Source organism: Xenopus tropicalis, chromosome 6 (genome assembly GCF_000004195.4).
Source record: "Xenopus tropicalis strain Nigerian chromosome 6, UCB_Xtro_10.0, whole genome shotgun sequence".
Lineage (NCBI taxonomy): Eukaryota > Metazoa > Chordata > Amphibia > Anura > Pipidae > Xenopus > Xenopus tropicalis.
This window is the reverse complement of record NC_030682.2, coordinates 94396243-94418241: the sequence shown is the minus strand read 5'-3', so window position 1 is coordinate 94418241 and position 21999 is coordinate 94396243. Positions and strand designations below refer to the sequence as shown.

At 39.7% G+C, this 21999-nt stretch overlaps 1 protein-coding gene across 3 annotated transcripts in view; it reads right to left on the bottom strand.

Annotated features, from left to right (window-relative positions):
* Positions 1-21724, bottom strand: part of cdkal1 (CDK5 regulatory subunit associated protein 1-like 1) — a 477082-nt gene extending 455358 nt beyond the window's left edge. Inside the window, exons 1-3 of one of the 3 annotated variants that reach the window (XM_012964438.3) lie at positions 21597-21724; positions 21024-21187; positions 2149-2261 (exon numbers count right to left, since the gene is read on the bottom strand). In XM_012964438.3, coding sequence (XP_012819892.1) covers positions 2149-2261; positions 21024-21184 — 274 coding nt within the window. In that variant the 5' untranslated portion in view covers positions 21185-21187; positions 21597-21724. 3 annotated transcript variants of the gene reach the window in all.
* Between the last annotated feature and the right edge of the window lie 275 nt (positions 21725-21999).

Here is a 21999-nt window from a genome sequence, read left to right as displayed (position 1 = left end):
CCACAACATCACTGTGCATCAACAGGCGGAGGGCATATTTGGCGAGGAAAAAAACGCATGGCAGAAGATAGGGGTAAATGTATGAAGGTCAGGTTGAGGGTGAAGACACACGGAACTACTAGTAGCAGCTACTTGTCACAGCGATAAAAATAGACAATGGTGATACTGATAACTGTCTCTACATGTGTTTTAGCAGAGGCAACTTTTAGGGGTTTAGATTTATCAAAACACAAGTTCGAATCCCAAATGGGAAAAATTCGGATTGGAAACGAAACTTCTGAAGATCGCAAATCACGAAAATTCTTACGAAAAAATCGTATTAGTCACGATAATATCGTATTGGCGATCCGAAAGTCACAAAATTTTCCTACAGTACAATTGTAAACAGCGGCAAAACCAATACGAAAAAGATGCGCAAGCGTCAAAAAAGTCGCGCAAGGTAAGAAAAAGTTGCGGAAAATACGATTGGACCAAACGAACGAACGCTCGGAGCATTCGTGGATAAGTAAATGTGCCCCTTAACATTGTCTATGGCAGGGTATTTTCTAGTAGCAGTGACAAATAGCTACTACTAATTAGCTCCATGTGTCTTCACCCTAAGGGCAATGGCACATGGAAAGATGTCACCTACAGTTAAATCTGCGCTACCACAGGCAGGAAATCTCCCAAAAATGCCATCCCTTTCAACACTGCATTTTCGAGTGATTAAGCCGAATCACACCAAGAAAAGTAGTTTACAACATGTTACCCTTGACCCACTGGTTTAGGATCACTGCTCTAAAACAAACAATATACTCCAGAGGCAAACAGGTTAGAGGTGTACTGAATATCCAACATTAGCTTTTTTTAAAAAATTGCAGTTTTATAGGTCAACCATAGTTATTTTAACTTTTTATTTTTCTAGTAAATATATAAAAGATGTGTAAGTTTCTTTCTTTTTCCCTACGAATGATATCTATTGGAGCAATGAGTTGGGTGTAACATTATCAACTACCTGCACATCTGAGTGTTATTTATTAAATTAAAAAGTCAGTGTAAATACATATTCTTCCATGTATTATCATTCAAAATGCTTCCGCTAATGGCAAATAGGTTGTTTTCTCTGCTGTCGTATATACACCAGCCGAGAAAAGCCTGGAAAAAGGTAAAAAGTAGAGATTGAAACAAATAAATATAGGGGAAGAAACATTAGGTGCTTTGTACCTGTATTAAGTTAAGGCATTATAGTTTTTGCTTGCTTTCCAGTAGGACAGAAATAAATGTAAAATACAATCCTTGTCTGCCCTCAAATGGTCACAATAAGGTAGTGCACTTAAACATGTAGACGACTTGTAACAACATCATTGTCATTTAACTAATTTCTGTCAGGAATTGTTTAGCTCATACCAACAGCATTATGACAAGAGCAAAACATCTTAAAATAAATTATACTTTAGAAAAGTGACCACTTTTACTGTCCCTTCCATGGCACATTGCCTTTACTGAAGTCACTCTAAAGCTGTAGATTTTTAAAAGATCTTTTTGTTATTGTAGGACCAAGCTTATTGTGAAAAAAAATTTTAAAGTATGATTTGTCCATCAAAGAAAACAAGCATTTCAAGCCATATCTAGGAAGCTAGGATAAACTGTCTAAACTGCACAATTGCTCCTGCAAATAATTGGACAATGGACAAATTCATCATTAACCCCAAAAATTTTTAAACCTGTCAGATCGATTTTCTGACTAATGTTGGGTGAAAGATCGCTAGATGTATGATCGTCTGGTGCACACTAACCTTACGATAACTTAACAGTTTTGTTGGATCGCACTCAAATTGGTTGGTAAGCAAAGAAAAATCGTTACATGTATGGCCAACTTAAGCCAAAAACAATAGATAGTGCAGTTATATAGATACTGGGGTGGTTAAAGAAAATGAGAAAACACAGAGCTCTCTGTTTTAATGATTTCTTTTTTCCCCATAAGGCCTTTTAAGTGGCTTTATGGTAAAAAAAAAAAAAAAAAGGCCCTGCCTCTATGTAGGATGCTTACAATCATTGCAGCATGAGGTACCCACTGAACTGGACTGTGGTTACAGAACAATGAAAGATTCTTGGGAATCTTGGCTATATCTTATCTTTATTTTTTCAAAGATCAGGACACGATCATACCAGTTATGCTGTAGCCATATGCAGCCAGTTGTCCCGCCATATATTCACCATCGGAGTTGTTATGTGAGCAGCCCCATGTACGGATCCAGATCTTCTGAGTGCCAGGTATTGTGCTGTAAACACAAAAAACAAAACACATTAAGAAACAATTTTGTATAGCTTCTTTACCCACATTGTGGCATGGCAGATCAGGAAAAACAGCAAAACCAGTTAAAGGAGAAGGAAAGGCAAAGTCACTTGGGGGAGCCAAAATGTTAGGCACCCCCAAGTGACTTGAATCGGCTACCTTTTACCCCAGGCTGGTGCCCCTGTTAAGAGAGAACAGCACCAGCCCGGGGTAGCTGCAGTGCTTCCTCCTTCCGTGATCGCTAGCGCACGCATGCGCAGTAGAGTGAAAAGCTGAACTTTACCAGAGAAGTCGACTTTTCCCTCTACTGCGCATGCGCCTGTGTCTAAGTCTTAGCGAAACCAAGCCGGAAGGAGGAAGCGCATCGCTCCAGGTACCCCGGGCTGGTGCTGGTTTCACCCAAGATGCCTTCCGTCTCATTTACACCAATGTTTTTTCTCAGTTCAGTCTGATACTTTCAACTTAACAATGAAATTATAAAAATTCTTGGTAAATCCATTTCGCACTTCTATTTTTGCTGTTAGGGCTAAGTTTACAATTGGGCAAATGTTAATTTTTTCAGATGATATAGACTTTAAAGATTATTATAAAATTACCATCATGCCAATGCCACAAATTCTACACTTTTGGGGATTTTTTCAAATCTATGTTACATGGTGGTAGTGACAGTTTCCGGGAAGCTTACAGTATTTGCAAGATCTAAGACCTGTGAGTGTGGGACATTCTCTTGTTATTCTTCCTAAATATGTTGGTACTGCACCCAGGCATTGCTATTACTTCTTAGATGAGAGTGCCTGTCCACATGCTATATATTTCCAAATTATTACGCACAGCAAGTTTCAAAACACTTTATAGGTTGTAAAGAACTGAAAATTCTCAGCATATTTACTGAAATCAAAAGCTATTTCAATCAAACTTTTAACAACATTTTAACTTTTTAAATATTTTAACAGCAGCTTCTCAAGTCTTGCATCCAATGAACTTGTGAGGTTTTGGACAGTTTCTGCTTGAATTTGTTTGCAAGATGTCAGAATAGCCTCCCAGAGCTGCTGTTTGGATGTAAACTGCCTCCTTCACTCATAGATCTTTTGCTTGAGGATGCTCCAAAGGTTCTCAATAGGATTGAGGTGAGGGGAGAATGGAGGCCACACCATGACTTTCTCTCCTTTTATCCCCATAGCAGCCATTTATGCAGAGGTATTCTTTGCAGCATGAGCTGGTGCATTGTCATGCATGAAGATGATTTTATTATGGAAAGCATAGTTCTTCCTTCTGTACCAGGGAAGAAAGTGGTCAGTCAGAAACTCCACATACTTTGCAGAGGTCATCTTTACACCTTCGGTTGCATGGCATTCATCAGTGAACAGGACTGTTTGAAAATTAGTCCTCATGTATTTCTCTGCCCAATGCAGCCATTTCTGCTTGTGAGCATTGGTTTCTGGTGGCCGAATAGAAGGTTTATGCACAGTTGCAAGACTCTGGAGGATTCTACACCTTGATGTCCGTGGGACTCCAGAGGCACCAGCAGCTTCAAATATCAGTTTGCTGCTATGTAATGGCATTTTAGCAGCTGCTCTCTTGATCCAATGCATGGATCTGCCTGAACCCAGGCAGATACAATGTTTTTGGGTGTAGACAAGATGCAGGCTGATGTCAATTGTAAGGGCCAATTCTCAGCCTGCAGATTTACATAGATTATACATTATTAACATCAGCCCTACCTCAGCAGGAACTTGCAATCTAAGGTCCCCATCACATTCACACTCACTATGGTCAACTTTTTACTGGGCTGGGGCATTGATCCACTAGGCTGAAACTAATTCCCTCAGTGGTATCAGAGGCAAATATAGAGTCTGTGTAGCCAGACCCAGGGGTTCTATTTTAAACAGCCAGTAAATTTTATATAAGTGTTTACTTGCTTATAATTTCACTACAGCTTGCACCCCCAACATGGTTAATCACAAATGGCATTTTTAGTAGATGGGTCAATGACCAGGGGACCTGCCACTGTTTCTGTGTCTACCCCTTATAGCTGACCTGCACAAAAAAGAAAGGGCTACAACAAAAAAGTACTTTATTCCAGTGCAACGGTACACAGGGCTATTTGGGCGCTTTATGCACTGTTTTAAAGTAGCCAAAAAAAAAAGCAAATACACACAGAACAGAACTAGAAAGGGAAGTTTGAGAACAAACTTCATGTTGGGTTGAAATACATGAAGTCACTGAATGGGCTCTGCACACTTTCTCTAACCTTGGACGACAGTTATATAGTAAAACCACAAAGTTTGGGGCCCCTGGTGTTAATAGTGTCTGAATGGCAGCAATTTAAATTTCCCCACTGAAAGTCAACGAGTGACATCTGATTGGCAGTTGGTGGCTCCACCCCCTTTTTCTAACCTGGAACTGCAGTTACCCAGTGACTAACTCTGCAAAGTTTAGGGACCCTAGGATTATTCGTTAAAGAACGGCAGCAGTTAAAATTTAAACCAATAAAAGTTAATTATGGTTGGTGGTTGGTGGGTGTGCCCCCTTTTTCTAACCTTGAGTCGAAGTCACCCAGTGACAAACAGTGGGCACAAATAGTGTGAGAATGACAGCATTTTAAATTTAAACCAATAAAATTCAATGGATGAAATCTGATTAGCTGTTAGTGGCCCAACCCACTTCTCCTATTTTTGAACTGCAGTCCCCCAGTGACCAACTTTGCTAATTTTGGGGACTCAGGCATAAAAATTGTGAGACTGACAGCAATTTACACTTCACCATTGAAAGTAAATAGGTGACTCCATACATCTCAAAATCCAGGGGCACCATGATCCTTTTAGCAGATACACTAGGGTTCACCTTCATAGACTCAAAAACCGACAAGGCAGGCAGATTTAACATAATAAAAGGGCTGATTAACAACAATAAATACACATTCGCATCCATCTACCTACCTCCCACAGAACAACACTCAGCACTAACAGCTACTCTGCAAGCAATATCCGAGATAGAAGTGGGCACACTAGTAGTAGGAGGAGACCTAAACGTAGCACTAGAACCAACCCTAGACACCTCCACTGGTCACTCAAGCATGTCCTACAAAAAAATAGAATCGCTCAAAAAAATGCTTAGAGCACACACCATAATAGACACTTGGCGTCTTACAAACCCAACCTCCCGCGATTACTCATTCTACTCCCAGGTCCATAATGTATACTCTAGACTAGATTATATTTTCATCCGCCACACAGACATAGCATCACTCAAAGAGGCAGACATAGACCTAATTTCATGGTCAGACCATGCCCCAATTACCTGTACGCTACTAAATAAAATGTCAGCCTTAAAACGCAGCACGTGGTGGTTGAATGACTCCCTATTGCGAAATCAACAAATCAAACAAGAAATAATAAAGTAAAACAATATTTTATTGAGAATAACGTCGATATCATTAATCCTTGGACCTTATGGCTAGCACACAAATGTGTAATAAGGGGCGATTTAATTAAAATAGGGTCACGGTTAAAAGCAGAACGAAACACAAAGGTACAGCAACTCCTCACCAAAATCCGTACTCTAGAAACTCAACATAAATCATCAAAACTTACACATGTGCTCGAACCACTCACCGAAGCGAGAAAGGAACTAAGGGACACTTACTCATCCTACCTAGCTAGAGCCATAGAAATAAATAAAAAACTATTTTTTGAACACGGGAACAAATGCGGCCGCCTACTAGCATCTGCCCTCAAGAAAAAACAGTTACGAAACCACATCACACAACTAAAGACACCTACGGGACAAATGGTCACTACAACAAAGGATATTGCAGAAACATTTCGCCAATATTATATGAAATTATACCAACTACCAGCTCACACACAAAGACCCCAAGACAGACACCACCTATGTAGAGAATACATCCACAAAACAAATATCCCGAAATTAACTGCAGAACAGCAAGCATTATTAGACACTCCAATAACAAATGAAGAGATACTGTTGGCCATTAAATCCTCCAAACTAGGCCCCCGGCCCTGACGGCTTCAAAATCGCGTACTACAAAGAACTAGGAGAACATCTGACTAAACACTTAACCTCAGCGATAAACTCGATACCTGAGGGTAACAGAATTCCGCAAGAAGCACTAGAAGCACATATCTCGCTAATCCCCAAAAAAGGGAAAGACCCGTCCGACCCAAGTAGCTTTAGACCCATTTCACTACTTAACGCAGACATTAAATTATACACAAAAGTTCTAGCAACAAGAATGAACCAAATTCTACCCAAATTGATATTCCCCGAACAAGTAGGCTTTGTCCCAGGCAGAGAAGCCAGAGACAACACAAACAGACTGTTTAGCATCATACAGCACTCTAAGAAATCAAACACCCCAATAATGCTCCTGTCAACAGACGCGGAGAAAGCGTTTGACAGGGTAGACTGGACTTTCTTAACAGCCACCCTGCAAGAGATAAACTTAGGCCCCCAAATGATAAAAAGGATCTCCGCTTTATACATTCTACCCACTGCAAAACTCAGAGTTAACGGCGAACTCTCCGAAACTTTTCACATAAAAAATGGCACACGCCAGGGATGCCCTCTATCGCCCCTTCTCTTTGTCCTATCAATTGAAAGTTTCTTATCTAAAATCAGAGCCAACCCTAACATATCGGGAGTCAAAATAGACACAACAGAACACAAAACGGCAGCATATGCTGACGACCTACTATTTTTCATAAGAAATCCAAGAATAACCCTGCCAAACCTACTATTAGAACTACGGGAATTCCAAAAAATAAGTCATTTCAAAATAAATCTTAACAAATCAGTAGCGCTAAACATATCTATCCCACAGACTGACTTCTACGACACTATGCAAAACTTCCCTATCAAACCCACTCACTCTCATATTACCTATCTAGGAATAAAAATTTTCTCGGAATTAAAACAAACAATAGACAGAAACTATTCCGAACTCATAAACGCATTTAAAGTAGATTTACACACATCAATAGAAGAGCTCATACCAAACCGCATTATAACAGACCTAGATAGGTTTAGATAAAGGCAGATACGTCACTTCCTATTTAGCCTGGCCCCAACACACTCCACCAGACCTGACCTCACAGATATAGAACAGATCTGGAACCAACAAAAACCACCAACCAAAACAATTTCCCTACTCTACAAATGCCTCTCAAACTTGACGCCAAACCCTTCAAACAGCTTTAAAAGCAAATGGGAGACCGACTTAAACATAAACATTGATCAAGAGCAATGGGACAAAATAACACAAATTAATCACTCAACATCTCCCTGTACTAAAATACAAGAACTGAACTATAAAATATATACCAAATGGTACAGATATCCCTCAAAACTAGCCAAAATCTACCCTACAGTCCCACCCATATGCTGGAGATGCAAAAATGGAATAGGAACACTTACTCATATTTTCTGGAGCTGCCCAATACTAAAACCATACTGGGACACTATAAGGAACACTATTAAATTAATAACCGATACCGACCTACCTAATGCACCACTGACACTTCTACTCCATGACACACAACTACCATACGCAACCTACAAAAACTCATTAGTCCCGATTATGCTAGATGCGGCTAAACTATTAATCCCAATCAAATGGCGCCAAACTGAACCCCCCAAGATAAAAGACTGGCTATATAAACTGTCGGAAATCTATAGATTTGAGGAAATGAAATCCACATCTGAAAAAGAGTCAAGAAAACTCACACAGAAATGGTTTTACTGGAACCAATTCAAAAATTCTGAACAATACCTGGAATTAGCTGCAGCCTAGGACTCTACACCCGAGTCACCTCCTCTGGCACAGACCCTACCGATTTCTTAATCAACGCGAAAATCAACCAAATTTAACACAATACCAATCCGAGCCCCCCCCGGCCTCCGACGGCCGCACTCTGGAGACAAGAACCCTCACCAAAAACACTCTACAGCCAACACTCCCACAGCGAATCCAAAGAAGAGAATGACCAAATTTCGTAGAATCCAAATGGAAGGCTTCCACGTACATCAAGACAGAAAGTTCAGAGAATGACAATGGACTATAACGCAGATTTCCTGAGCAACCCAATTCTATATTCTCTCTTTTCTCCCCTTTCTTCTTTCCTTTCAGTTACTGTTACAGTTAATATGCTCTAATATTCCTTTTTTCTCTATATATATTATGTTAATCATTGATTGCTTAAGTTCTACCACGCAGCACATCACCGTTACTAATTAGCCTAATTGACACAAGGGACCCAGGGAATATCACTAATTCTGAGCGGCCAAGGCCTGGCCCCCTGGGAAAGAGACCCCTCAACGATGAAACAATGACTAATGTTTTTGATGCATTGCCGCTCGATCAGGATCAATATTTCTATAAAACTTGCATAATCAGATTTATCACTATTGTTAAAACTGAATACATATGTATGTGCTGTTGTGGCCTGTTTAAACTTTATATACTAATAAAAACCAAAATTTAAAAAAAAAAAAAAGTAAATAGGTGAAATGTTATTTGCTGTTGGCGGCTCCGCCCACTTATTTCTAACTTTGAACGGCAAATACCCAGTGACTAACTCTGGAAACTTTAATAACTCTGGAATTAATATTTAAATAATGGCATCAGTTTAAATTTTAACCAATGAAATCTAATGGGTGGAAATGGATTTGCTGGTGGTGGCTCCGCCTCCTTGTTCTAACCCTGAATATGTAGTCATCCAGTGACTGACTGTGCAAAGTTTGGGAACCCTAACATAAATAGTGTGAGAAAGGCAGAATTTTAAATTTAAACCAAAACAATTCAATAGGTGAAGTCTGATTGGCTGTTAGTGGCTCCACCCACTTTATAAAACATAAAAATGCAGTCCCCTAGTGACCCTGGTATTAATACAGTGAGAATGGCAGCAGGTTGAATTTCCCTATTGAAATTCAATAGTTAAAATCTGATTGGCTGTTGGTGGCTCCACCCACTTTTTCTAACTGAACCGCAGTTACCTGGTGACTAGCTCTGCAAAGTTTGGAGACCTTAGTATTAATATTTAAAGAATGGCAGCAGTTTAAATTTAAACATATGAAGTCTATAGGTGAAATATGATCGGCTGTTTTTGGTCCCCCCCACTTTTCTAAACTTTAAACAGTCACCCAATGACAAACTGTGCAAATATTGGGGACCCGGACATTAAACGTGTGAGAATGGCAGCAGTTAAAATTTCCCCACTAAAAACAATGAAAGAAATGTGATTGGCTTTTAGCAGCCCCACCCACTTTTTCTAACCTTGAGTACGAAGTCACCCAGTTACTGACAGTGCAAAGTTTGGGAACCCTGGCATCAAACCAATAAAATTCAACAGGTGAAACCTGTATGGCTGTTGGTGGCCCCGCCCACTTTTTCAAAACTGAAACTGCAGTCCCCTAGTGACCAACTGTGAAAAGTTTGGGGACCCTGGTGTTAATTCTGTGAGAATGGCAGCAGGTTGAATTCCCCCATTGAAAGTCAATAGGTAAACTCTGATTGGCTGTTGGTGGCTCCGCCCACTTTTTCTTACCTTGAATCGCAGTTACCTGGTGCCTAACCCTGCAAAGTTTGGGGACCCCGGTGTTATTACTGTAAGAATGGCAGCAGGTTGGATTTCCACCAAGTCAATAGGTAAAATCGGATTGGCTGTTCACAGCTCCGCCCACTTTTGGGCATACAGCAATCATCATATTTTCATTCAGGCTGACCCAATGACTATGTGATTCAAGTTTGGGGAGTGTAGCCTCAAAGGTGAGATTTGATTGGCTGTTGTTGGCCCCTCCCACTTTGCGTTTTTTTCACCCAGTGACTGACTGTGCAAAGTTTGGAAACTCTGGCATCAAACCAATAAAAATCAATAGGTGAAATTTGATTGGCTGTTGGTGGCTCCGCCCACTTTTCAAAACTAAAACTCCAGTCTCCTAGTGACCAAGTGTAAAAAGTTTGGGGACCCCGTGTTAATACTGTGAGAATGGCAGCAGGTTGGATTTCCGCCAGATCAATAGATAAAATCTGATTGGCTGTTCACAGCTCAGCCCACTTTTGGGCATCCAGCAATCATATTGTTATTCAGGCTGAGCCCATGACTATGTGATTCAAGTAGCCTCAAAGCTGTAAGATTGGCAGCAGTTTCAATTTCCCCATTAAAGTCATTGGGTGAAATTTGATTGGCTGTTGTTGGCCCCTCCCACTTTGGGGTCATCCAACAAATGTCGCTGTTTTATTCAGGGTGACCCCATTATTATGTTATTTAAGTTTGGGGGCTGTAGCTTCAAAGTTGTAAGTGTGGCAGCAGTTTGAATATCTTCCCTGTCAAAGTCAATGGAAAAATTGGGGTGTTCAGAGGGGTCCCACAAAAAGATAGGGGGCCGGATCACTTAGAAAAGCACAAGCAACCTGCTCCACTATAGGGTGAAGAAGTGTGGGGAGTTTGGGTGTTGTACCCCTAAAATTGTAGGAGAAGTAGCATTTAAAAAATGGGGGGCGCTAAGAAGAAGAAGAAAGAAAGAAGAAGAAGCGGAAGAATAAGCCAAAGTCGAAGAACAGTATGTTGGGGTTTTCAACCCAACATAATTAATATAGAAGCACTGGCACAAGCACTCGTCAGGCTTAAACCATATATCACTAGCATGCACTCCAATGGGGAAAATAAACCGCTACACTTTTCTGAAAAACACAGCAGGAGGATTTAATTGCTGTGTGTATTTAAACAAAAATCACAGAATTATTATTTTTCACCCTGACTCTAATAACCCCATTAGGCTTTAAAGGAGAAGGAAAGGTTAAAAAACTAAGCCATCAGAAATGTCTATGTGAATACAGCCATTATCATTTACAGTAGTGCTGCTTGGAGCACCACATTTTTTTCCTTCTGTTCTGTACACATGATCTTGTGTGTCAGACTTCCTTCTCTGATAAAAATTCTTCAGGGCAAGGCAGGCACAAATATAGTGTTTTAGCTTGTACTATTGTGGCTAATCTATTGACAACAAAATGCCTCAGTAGCTTCCCTTCTTCTTTAATAGCCATAAGGGTGAAGACACAGGGGGAGCTACTTAATAGCAGCTACTAAACACCAGAAAATACCCTGCCATAGATGATACTGAGAATTGCCTGTTTAAACACACAGACAAAATTATCAGTAAATGATCAGCATTGTCTAATTTTGTAGTCGTGACAAAGCTGCTACTTGTAGCTCCATGTGTCTTCACCCTAAGGGGTTGTCAACTCTGACATCCCAAACTTTGGATTGTTACTTCTAACGGCAGCGGCAGATGGGGAGATTAGTAGCCCTGTGAAAAAGCAATGCTTCCATCTTGCAATTTCCACTGTTCCTAATGTCATCAAGAAATGAAATTGTGAAATTAAAAATTAGTAAAATTAATCACTGTATAAAGTTATTAAAGTTTCTAAATATTATGTTTAAACAAATGTACATAGTTCTTAAAACTTGTATGGGGCCTTCCAAGGTGACCCCGCTTGTGTTGCTCTCCAACTCTTTTTACATTTAAATGTGGCTCACGGGTAAAAAAAGGTTGGGGACCCCTGCCTTAGATGCACACAAATTTCCTGCTCTCTTTTCCCTTTTGTCCCCCTCCAGAAAGGCAAGCCTGCATTGGTAGTAAAGTAACTCTTCACCAAAGCACACAGACTCCTGCTCTCTCAGTCTTTAACCCTTTAAGTGCCAGCCAACGTAGAATCTTACACAATTTTGTTTTTATTTTTTTTTTAATAATCCCATTGTTTTTTTTGCAGATGCAGATAGCATATTTGCTAACCACACTGCGCAATACACTTTGTATGTTATTTTGGTACATTTTCTTTGATTTTGGTGAATTTTTAGTCATTTTATTGCATTTTCAGTTCTGCATAGATGTTGAACGCTTAATTTTTTATCTGCTATATATTGATTTGGGTGCCTCTGTACACCACATAGCTTGGTAAATCTATGCATATTGGGCATCAAACTGTTCAGTTGATCCCTGGAATACATATGTAGAATGTGTTATGTTGATATGTTACAAAATGTGTGGGTACATAATGGGGTAAAATGCAAACTTTTTGATGCTTTTCAGAAATTTCCTAAAAACCGTTATGTTTAGCATAGCTTCGTAGTTTGATAGTTTGCAGTAGAAAAATGTATTTACCCATTTTTGTTTAGTCAGAATGTGTACTTTTTGGAAAATATATGGTTTTCAAGGGTCTCCTTACTTTTAGGAGGTCTTATGGCACATAATCCACATACCAAGTGCAATAATTACACCAACCAGAATTTCAGACCTGAAAATTCAAATGCAGTATTTTCATTTGGGTGCCTCTGGACGCCACATGGTTTGGTAAATCTATGCATACTTGGCATCAAACTGTTCAAGTAGACCCCCGACATTCATATTTAGAATGTTTTAAGTTGGTACGTTACAAAATGTAGAATACAGAATAGGGTAAAATGCAAGCTTTAAGACAGTTTTCAGAAATTACATAAAAATTGCTACATTTAGCTTTGCTTTGTAATACAAATTTTAAATTTGGCAGAATATGTATTTTCTGAAAATATGAGGTTTTCTTAGGTACCACATTTATTTCTACTACCAAAAAAATACACCGCCTGATTTATATGCCATGAAATATGAATGCACTAACATCTTTTAGTGCATACCAGATACTTCGGTGATCGTATGCACAATGGGCCTCAAACTGTTCAGTGGACCCTAGGCTTTCATATTTAGGATATTTTTTCTTGGTACCTAATGTGTGGGAGATATGATGCATGAAAGTTAAAGCTTTGAGGCGGATGTTTAGAATTTTAATAATTCTTTATAGAAACTGCTAAATTTAGAAATGCATTGTTGTTTGGTACTTAGGAGTTGAAAGACATAGTTACCCGGTTCGGACTCGGCAGAATGTTACTTTTCAAAAATATATGGTTTTCCTGGGGTGAACCTGGATTTCTGGCTTTGGAATCTAATGTATGGCATATTTGTAAAGGAAACAAAGGAAGCTCTACATAGTGTAGTACTAATAATAATTTTGGCAAAATAAGATATATAAACTCTACTACCTGTACTATTAAAATTAAAGCATACTTCGTAAAAACAGGCGTAGACAGTTATAGTCCTGTTGTAGCTTAAACATAGGCCAAGTGCTTCTACAACAGAACGTGTTCGCATGAGGTGATTGTATCAAGTGATGATATGATGTGAACACTCATTCTGCACTTGGTCTGTGTTTGAACTACCACACAACTATAATACTCTGCACCCAGAAACAGCTTTTTGGCACTTTTATGAAGTATGCTTTAATCACAATAGAAACAGAGTTTATGCATTTTTTTTCCACAATTATCATTAACACTACATCATATATAAAGCACCAGTTTCCTGCATGTCCATCCTGTTGAAGATTAACCCTTTAAGTGCCACAGAACGTAGAATCTATGTTTTGTGGGTAAAAATGCCGCTCATTGTACATTCTTTATTCTGCAGCACTTTCGGGCAGAGGATACCCTGCTCAATCCTCAGCCCCTGGCAAGGGGTGGAAGTGGAAATGAGTGACACAGTGCAGGAGCTCCTAGGCATCAGCAGACACATGAAAACTATGTGTCTGCTGCTGTCTGTACTTTCTATGGCCCCTGGCATCACCTCCTCTGGATCATGAGCAAGAATGGCAACTTCTTCCTGCTGCTGCGGGCCTCCTGCCTGCCTTGCATTACATTACAAGTAAGCGGCATATAAACACACACATACTTTTTTTTTTTTTTTTTTTTTTTTTACACACACTTAAGGTGGCCATACATAGGCCGATCTCAGCTGCTGATATCAGTTCCACCTACGGGCCTGAAATCGGCCAGCTGTCGATCGGGCAGGTTTGATTTTTCCGTCAGATCGAAGACTACATCGGCTCGTTGATGCAGTCCTTGATTAGACAGAGTCTATGCCTGCCGTTTTAGTTGCCCGATATTGCCCACCTGTGTGCACACTTGGTGCCTTGCCGAACAAGTGGATTTTACAGTGTATGGCCGCCGTAACATTTACACACACACTATCAGCTTACAGGGGGCTTTATTTGGTAGTAAATCTTGTTTTTAATTAACCAAAACTAGCCACCAAGTCAGGAATTCAAAAATCACTTGCTAGTTTGCGGGCACTGAGAGCAATATCCAAGGGGTTGGTGAGCAACATGTTGCTCACAAGCCACTGGTTGGGGATCACTGCCTTAGACAGACTGTAGGAGCAGTGCCAGCATTGCGTCATTGTATGCTGCCTGTGTGTGCTATATACACAGTCAGCATAAGGCAGGGAGAGTATGGCGCACACACATGTAGCGTAGGGCAGGCAGAGTATGGCGCACACAGGCAGTAATCTGCCTGCCCTATGCTGCCTGTGTGTGCCATACTCTGCCTGCCCTATGTCTGTAACTATATGCTGGGGGGTTGCTGTGCTATCCACAGGGGAGGATGAGGCATATGGATTTAAGGTTGTGTCTCAATAGGACATAATATAATTCTCACACATATGAATGGTGATATCCCTACACCAACCATATGGGTTTTTGCTGCACTGCCACCATTAATGTGGGTATGGTCTTGTGATAACATGGGTGCGGTTAAAAAAAAAAAAAAAAAAGGTAGTGGTCAAAACTGGCGTTCCATTATCGGCCCTCCGCCATGTAGGCTAGAAAAATTCCTTCCCTCTGTACCACAGAAGTTGCACAGCTCTGCACTAGGCAAATAAATTGATTTGAGTGTTTTTACTGGATTTTATTGCATTATTCATTGTTCTAAGTTAGTTGCTTTCACCCTAAGGTCTACTTGTTTATTTTCTGCTGTTACAACATGTAAAACAGGCATATTTTTTTTAGTAGTCAAATTTAGATTCCATGAAATTTAGATTCGGCCAAAAGGGAAGCAGCGCTGCAGGGTTCACAACCACTGTGCGGCTTGGTGTCCTTTTTCCACTGCTTACCAAACAGAAAATGTGGTTTTATTTTCACTGAATTTTTTGCTGTTATTTACCAAACAGAAGTCAGGGCTGGATCTGCTTCAACTGCACCATCCCCTGATGTGAGCAAACTGGAAAAATGATGAAAAGTAGCAGGCAAACAGAGTAGTATTAGGTGCTTCCGTGCGAGATCTGAAGGAGTAGGGTTTTAAACTACTTAAAACAACTCCCTGAAGGTCTTTTAATAAGCTGGATTCCTCTACACTGTCAGAGACAGGACTGCAGAGACCTTAAACAGTTACAAATACCGCATAACAGCAAATTACATTTTAAAAAACTGAAAACACTGAAAACTGCTGCTAATGTATATTGGAAGGTTTCTCAGAATTACAGTTTTTTTTTTATTATGCAAAAATATCCAAGTGAAGGACCCGTTTAACCAATGACACACACCTTACTACCTTTAAACCAGGGACTGAAAACCGGACAAAATTAGGGACAAAACCTCAAAAACTGCAACTAAATAGAGAATTCTAAACATTTTTATCCCTACATACAAATAAAGTGTTTAAAAAACACTATACTGAGAACATCCCTTTGCCCAGTAAGAACAAGAAATCCACAGACATAAATATAACAGGCGTCACAAAAAACCTGCTTATAAGAGGCCAAAACCGCAATTTTGGGCATCCAAATGTACTGCCCCCGAAGGCCTACAAACATTAATGAGCTTCCATCCTCACATAAAATGTTTATCGGCACACCCTACAAAATGCTTACAAATGATAAGAACCAGTCTTTATTCCAACAGTGGGAAGCACACACTGGTTCAATTTGCAGATTTGTTTCTGGGCACGTACAGTTTTAAATAAGGTTTTCATGAGAGACAAAGGATCTGCGTACATATCTATTGTCCAGCTGTAATAAATTGCAGGGCTTTTATTTAAAAAAGATGTGCTTTTTATAGCTTTGGACTAAAACAAACTCCACAGAAACATCTCATGATTATAATAACAGATCTAGTTATAAAACACTCAGCAAATCCCCCAGCTTACTAGCTGGAAGTGAGGAGTAATATTTCAGAACATTTTAGGTCTGTCCTGTTATCATCACATCCTTAAGAATAGGAAACAGAATAAAGAAATAGCACAGGTCACCAAACTATGGTTTGAAGAATGATGTTGTCTTGCACAAAGCTGAACAAACAGCAGGATTCCAATGGCTGAGCTACACTGTGTATTTACAGTTGTTACTTGATGCCGCTTGGAAGGTGTTCAGTCACCGGATGAGACTTAATGATCCCATTAAAGTTCAGAGGGGAAATAAACTGAAAGCATTAGACTGCAATGCAGCAGAAACAAAAACCAATATGATAACCAATATGATTTTTTTTTTTTTTTTTTTTTTTTTAGATATTTAGCTTTTTGTTCACCAGCTATTCCGCTTGGTATTTTAGAAGCAGTTAGGGTTCAATTTATTCTAGCAACCAGGCAATGGTTTCAATCAGAGATAGGAATATCATTAAGAAAAGGGTCTGCATAGAAAGACAAGGACAAAAGTAACAATAAAATTATAATGCAAAAATACTAGCAAAAATTCTTGCTAGAACCCTCAATGTTGTGATCACCCAAACTGTAGATGTGGACCAGTCAGGTTTTGTCCTAACAAGGATCACCAATATAAGACACCTTTGCACAAACCTTATAGTGACTTACGATAATCTTGGCTCTAAAGTCCTTGCTACTCTGAAGAATGGCCTTACTTTTGGGCAACCTTGACCTGTATGGGGTTCTAAGAAAACTTTCTGAAATGGGTCCAAGCACTATACAGAGCCTCAGAAGCAACCATACACACATAACTCGCCCTTTACACTACATAGATGAACCAGGCAGGGGTGTCCATCTCACTCCTGCTATTTGCAATAGACTTAGACCAGCTAGGGACACTATTCCAATTGCCCAGAATATAGGGACTGAGGCTGTCAGGGATAACTGAAAAAATATCATTATTTGTTGATGATACCCTACTTTACCTAGCCAACCGTGGACCAGAACTTAACACAGCCTCAGACATCATAAACACACATACCATATTCTCAGGCTTTAAAATAAACTGGAATTAATCATCAGTCTTCCCAGCAGACCCTCAACTGACGGGGGTCAGCTACCAGGAGGCCTAAAATGGACTGGGGATGTGAAATCCCTGGGCATAAAAATTAAAAAAAAATCCACAAATTTGTGGAACTAAATATATTGGCACTTATGCGTATACTGGAATGGAAGGTGCAGTCCTTGACCCACTTACCATTTGATTGGTCAAATCAACATATTTAAAATGGCAATGCTACCAAAATTCATATGTGTATTCAGACAATCAACCATAGAAATCTTCACTGCTCCTGTATATAGTAGATCAAAAAAGGGAAGTTTGGCTTATCTTTAAATTTTAAACCATTAGGCGGGAGTTCAATGAGGCTGTGATCACAACATAAACACAGCAACAAGAGGTCATCTGCACTTACCCGTTATCAATTATATATAAAACCCAGGGTGGCACTCTGCATCAGCTTTTGCCTTGGGTGCAAGGTAATTCATTCAAATATCCAAAAAAGACCAGCAACACAGAGTTTTATTTAAAAAAAAAAATTGTGTATTAAAAACGCATGAACAGCCAACGTTACGTTTCGATCCCCATCTGGACCTTTCTCAAGGCAAGGTTTTTAACACACTACCTGTGTTTCAGTAAGAAATAACCAACTTGTTACTTAACTAATGTTGCAAAGTTACAAAAAGTTACATTCATCACATCAAAAAAAGGTTATAAAAAAAATAAGGTTACAAAGGTATCGTACATAAGATGACCTGATACTGTTACTACTAGTTCTATGTATAAAGTTTACTTGGATGAAAGATTACCATTAGAGAACATATGTGACTCTCACACACTTCCGCAGTGTGAATCTATTACCAGTAGACCTAGAGATTACAGGAGTAAACTCGGAATTGACCACGTACTACTACCCCCCGTAGGTAAGGTCTCCAGGAATAACGGAATAATATACTCAGTTAAAAAGGGAGATCAAGGTAAGTAATTCTAGTGCCAATACTTAGGGAATTAATACAGGACATTTCATACATAATAATCAGAGGTTGAAGTAGGTAAGTAAAGACCCAGGAGATATACAGTATGTGAAGGTAAAAGCAGAGTCCACCACAATAGAAAAGACCAAAGGAAATACCGAAGAAAATATCCTTAGATGTGTGTCCGATTCACTACATTACGCAACCACGGGGAGGATAAAAGTAAAGAATACCTCATGGTAATCAACGATTATGGTTCAAATTGGGGACACTATGTCCATATCACAAGGCCGGTTGTTATTTTTGGCCCTTACCAGTATACTTCCTATGGTGAAAGCCGGTCTTTGAAAGGGACGCAGGTAAGACTGTAATTAGGAGTGAAGACCACTGCACACCCCTCCCAGAGGGGGAGTTAGTGCCCCGCATGCCCCACAAGCTCATCACACTTCTCCAAGGAGATAAGAAGAGTATATTCATATACCCAGAGCTGGGGGTAGTTCGGGGGGGTTTTTTTGAACCAGGTGTTAGAAGTAGGGGGACTAGGTAACGGATGTGGTATTTAAACCCCAGTTCTTTAAACATGCAGGGATAGATTATGAGTTTTTTAAATAAAGTTTTTTTCTTTTGCACCAAGTCTGGCCTACATGGTGGAGGGCTGATAATGGAAGCCAGTTTTGACCACTTCCCTTCTTAAAACTGCAACCACTTCAAACCACACCCATCTTATCACAGGAGCTTTTAAGACCATACCAACACTAAAGGTGGAAGCGCAGCAAAAACCCAAATGGTTGGTGCTCATCGTAGGTATATCACCCTTCATTCATATGTGCAAGAGTTATATTATGTCATATTGAGACATACCCATAAATCCATATGACGTACCTCCTCCACTGTGGATAGCACAGCAACCCCCAGCACATAATTATACACCTTAGGGACCATATAAACTCCAAATGCTAACAAAGTTCCAGAACAAACCCCTGCCAGATTCACCTTCCACAGGCAGCATAGGGCAAGCAGAGTACTGCCTGTGTGTGTGCCTCACTCTGTCTGCTTGTGTGTGCCATACTCTGCCTCCTCTACCCTGCAAGTGCCAGGTCGCCAGTTGGACAGCACTGATATAGGACATTAAGACATTTTGTGCATTAAAAGAACAGTAACACTAAAAAATGAAAGAGCTTTAAAGTAATAAATATATAATGCACTGTTGCCCTGAACTGGTAAAACTGGTGTGTTTGCTACAGTAACACTACTATAATTTATAATAAGCTGCTGTGTAGCCACGGGGGCAGCCATTCAAGCCGGAAAAAAGGAGAAAAGGCACAGGTTACGTAGCAGATAACAGATAAGTTCTGTAGAATACAATAGTGTTTTATCTGTTATCTGCTATGTGCCTTTTCTTCTTCTGAATGGCTGCCCCCGGGGCTACACAGCAGCTTACTTATATAAATTATAGTAGACTTTCTGAAGTAAACACACAACTTTTAGCAGTGCAGGGCAGCAGCACATTATATTTTAGTTACTTTTATACACTTTCATTTTTCGGTGTTACTGTTCCTTTAAGCTACCAAGAAAGTGAGCAGTGGCCAGCTCCATATTGTATCTCCCACCCTTTCCATCTACAGTCAGGTGATCCCAGTAGAGCTAATAAAAAGGCACCCATTTGGGAGTTTTAACCTTGGAAGCAAGTAAGTTGCAGGTAAAACTCAGTCCCTTAGTTAAATGTAAATTGAAGTAGTAGAATTCTAAATGTATCAGATAAAAACGAGTGTAAGACTGGCCAGGGTGGGAATGACTGATGTAGTTGGCCAACTTAAAGTATGTTGCAATATATGGACAAACAATCCCTCTTTAAAGTGCATTCTGACACAATTCACATTATTATAAAAAGCATTCTATTGTCTATATTTAATAAAGACTTTTCCATCTAAAACTTTCACAAGCAAAACACATACCAATTACCTTTATTCTGCAGCAAAAAATATCTGCAGAATTTTGTAAACATTGAAACAGATAGAGGTTTCAAATTGCAGAATGTGTATACAGAAGTTTTTTTACAGCAGGCAACAGAATTGTATTTTGGCACACCATAAGTCAGACACTAGACACCATATTATTTATTTATAAACAGAGAGAGAAAATTAAGCAAAAACCATCTTAAGCGCCTATACTTAGGTGTAAGTACCTGTTTAAATACCTAACCAAAAAGTGGGTAGAAGGAATTTTGGTCCAAGCTTGTGGTATGGTGCTTTACCACTTGTTATTGCATTGGTTCTGATTGGTTGCATTTATAAGATTGCATACATAAGATTTGTTATTGCATTGGTTCTGAGAACCAATGCGATATATTTATTTATTATACTTGCTTAGTTTGGGTTAAATGCACGGTTTAAACAGTCTGTTGGTTTGACAAGTAGGTGAAGTTTACCTGGCTTTGGCTATTTGTATGTATTAAAATAACAGCTCATACCTGCCAAAATTTAAAACAACGTGACAATCGTTGATCGCCAATGATGTAGGTGCTATGCAGTCAGCAAGCAAAGTAACAGTCTGCCAATGATGCAGCACCTAGATTTAAGGTCTCAAAACAGGGAAAACCCTTGCCTAGCGATGCATTTTTCCCAAAGCAGACTTCTAAAAGCAAAACTTGCTGTATTGGCAAAACTGTAATCAAAGAAGTTAAAATATGAGCGAACCTATCAGCAGGGGGTTCTTCCTCTTGAATTTTGTTTTTATTTCTTTTCCGTGCTCTGGGTACTATGTTTTGTCTTGCATTTTGGCGATCATGAGGCTTTGGGTCTGTAGCTGAGACAATGTCTTCAATGTCATCCAGCAAAGACTCACAGGCAGCAGGCATTTCCTGTGAAATATACAAAAGCATAAGAACCATAAACCTTTTAAAGTGGTCATAGAGCTTAAACACTTAAACTTGTAAAAGACAAGATAAACATAAAAACTTCCTAAAACTTTTCAGATTTCAGAACTTTTTTAGAATTAAAGACCTAACATTTATTTCTTGTTCCTAAATCCCTTTTGTGCCCAAATCATTACGTAATGCCACATAAAGGAGAACAAAAAACTTTTTTTTTTCTTAAGTGCCCCTCTTTAGCAAAAGGTTATATCAAAAGCTCTGCCATAAACTGCTCCTTGGGCGATAACTTGGATAAAGCAAAGTAGTGCAGCATGACTGGAGCTGCCAATCCCGACCACACTGCATGTTTGAAGCACGATTCGAAGTTTTTAATAGCCAATAAGTGTGCGCAACTGACTGGCAACTTGCCTGGCCGACTCCGGAGAAGTGTGCACAGAGAATCGCCGTGCGTATCTTCTTTCCGGCCGCGGGTAATGATGTCATCGCGCCATGCGCACGTGACGTTCGACGGTTCTCTGCGTGCGTCCCTGAAGTTCTTGTCTCTTAGAGACGGAGTCGTGTGTAGTGCGCTCAGAACGGAGAGGCAGCGCCACATGTCATGTCTATGGGTCAACTCTGCAGCTGAAAAGGGCAGGCTGCGCAGCCGACCACAGCAGCAGGCAGGGACACAATTCTAAACTGTACTTTTTTCCTTTATTTGGAAATCTTCCAGCTCAGTGGGTAGGTTAAATGGTTAATTCGTTATATAAATAATAATAATGCAGCTGCTGGGCTGTCTGCTAATATAATTGTAACACCTG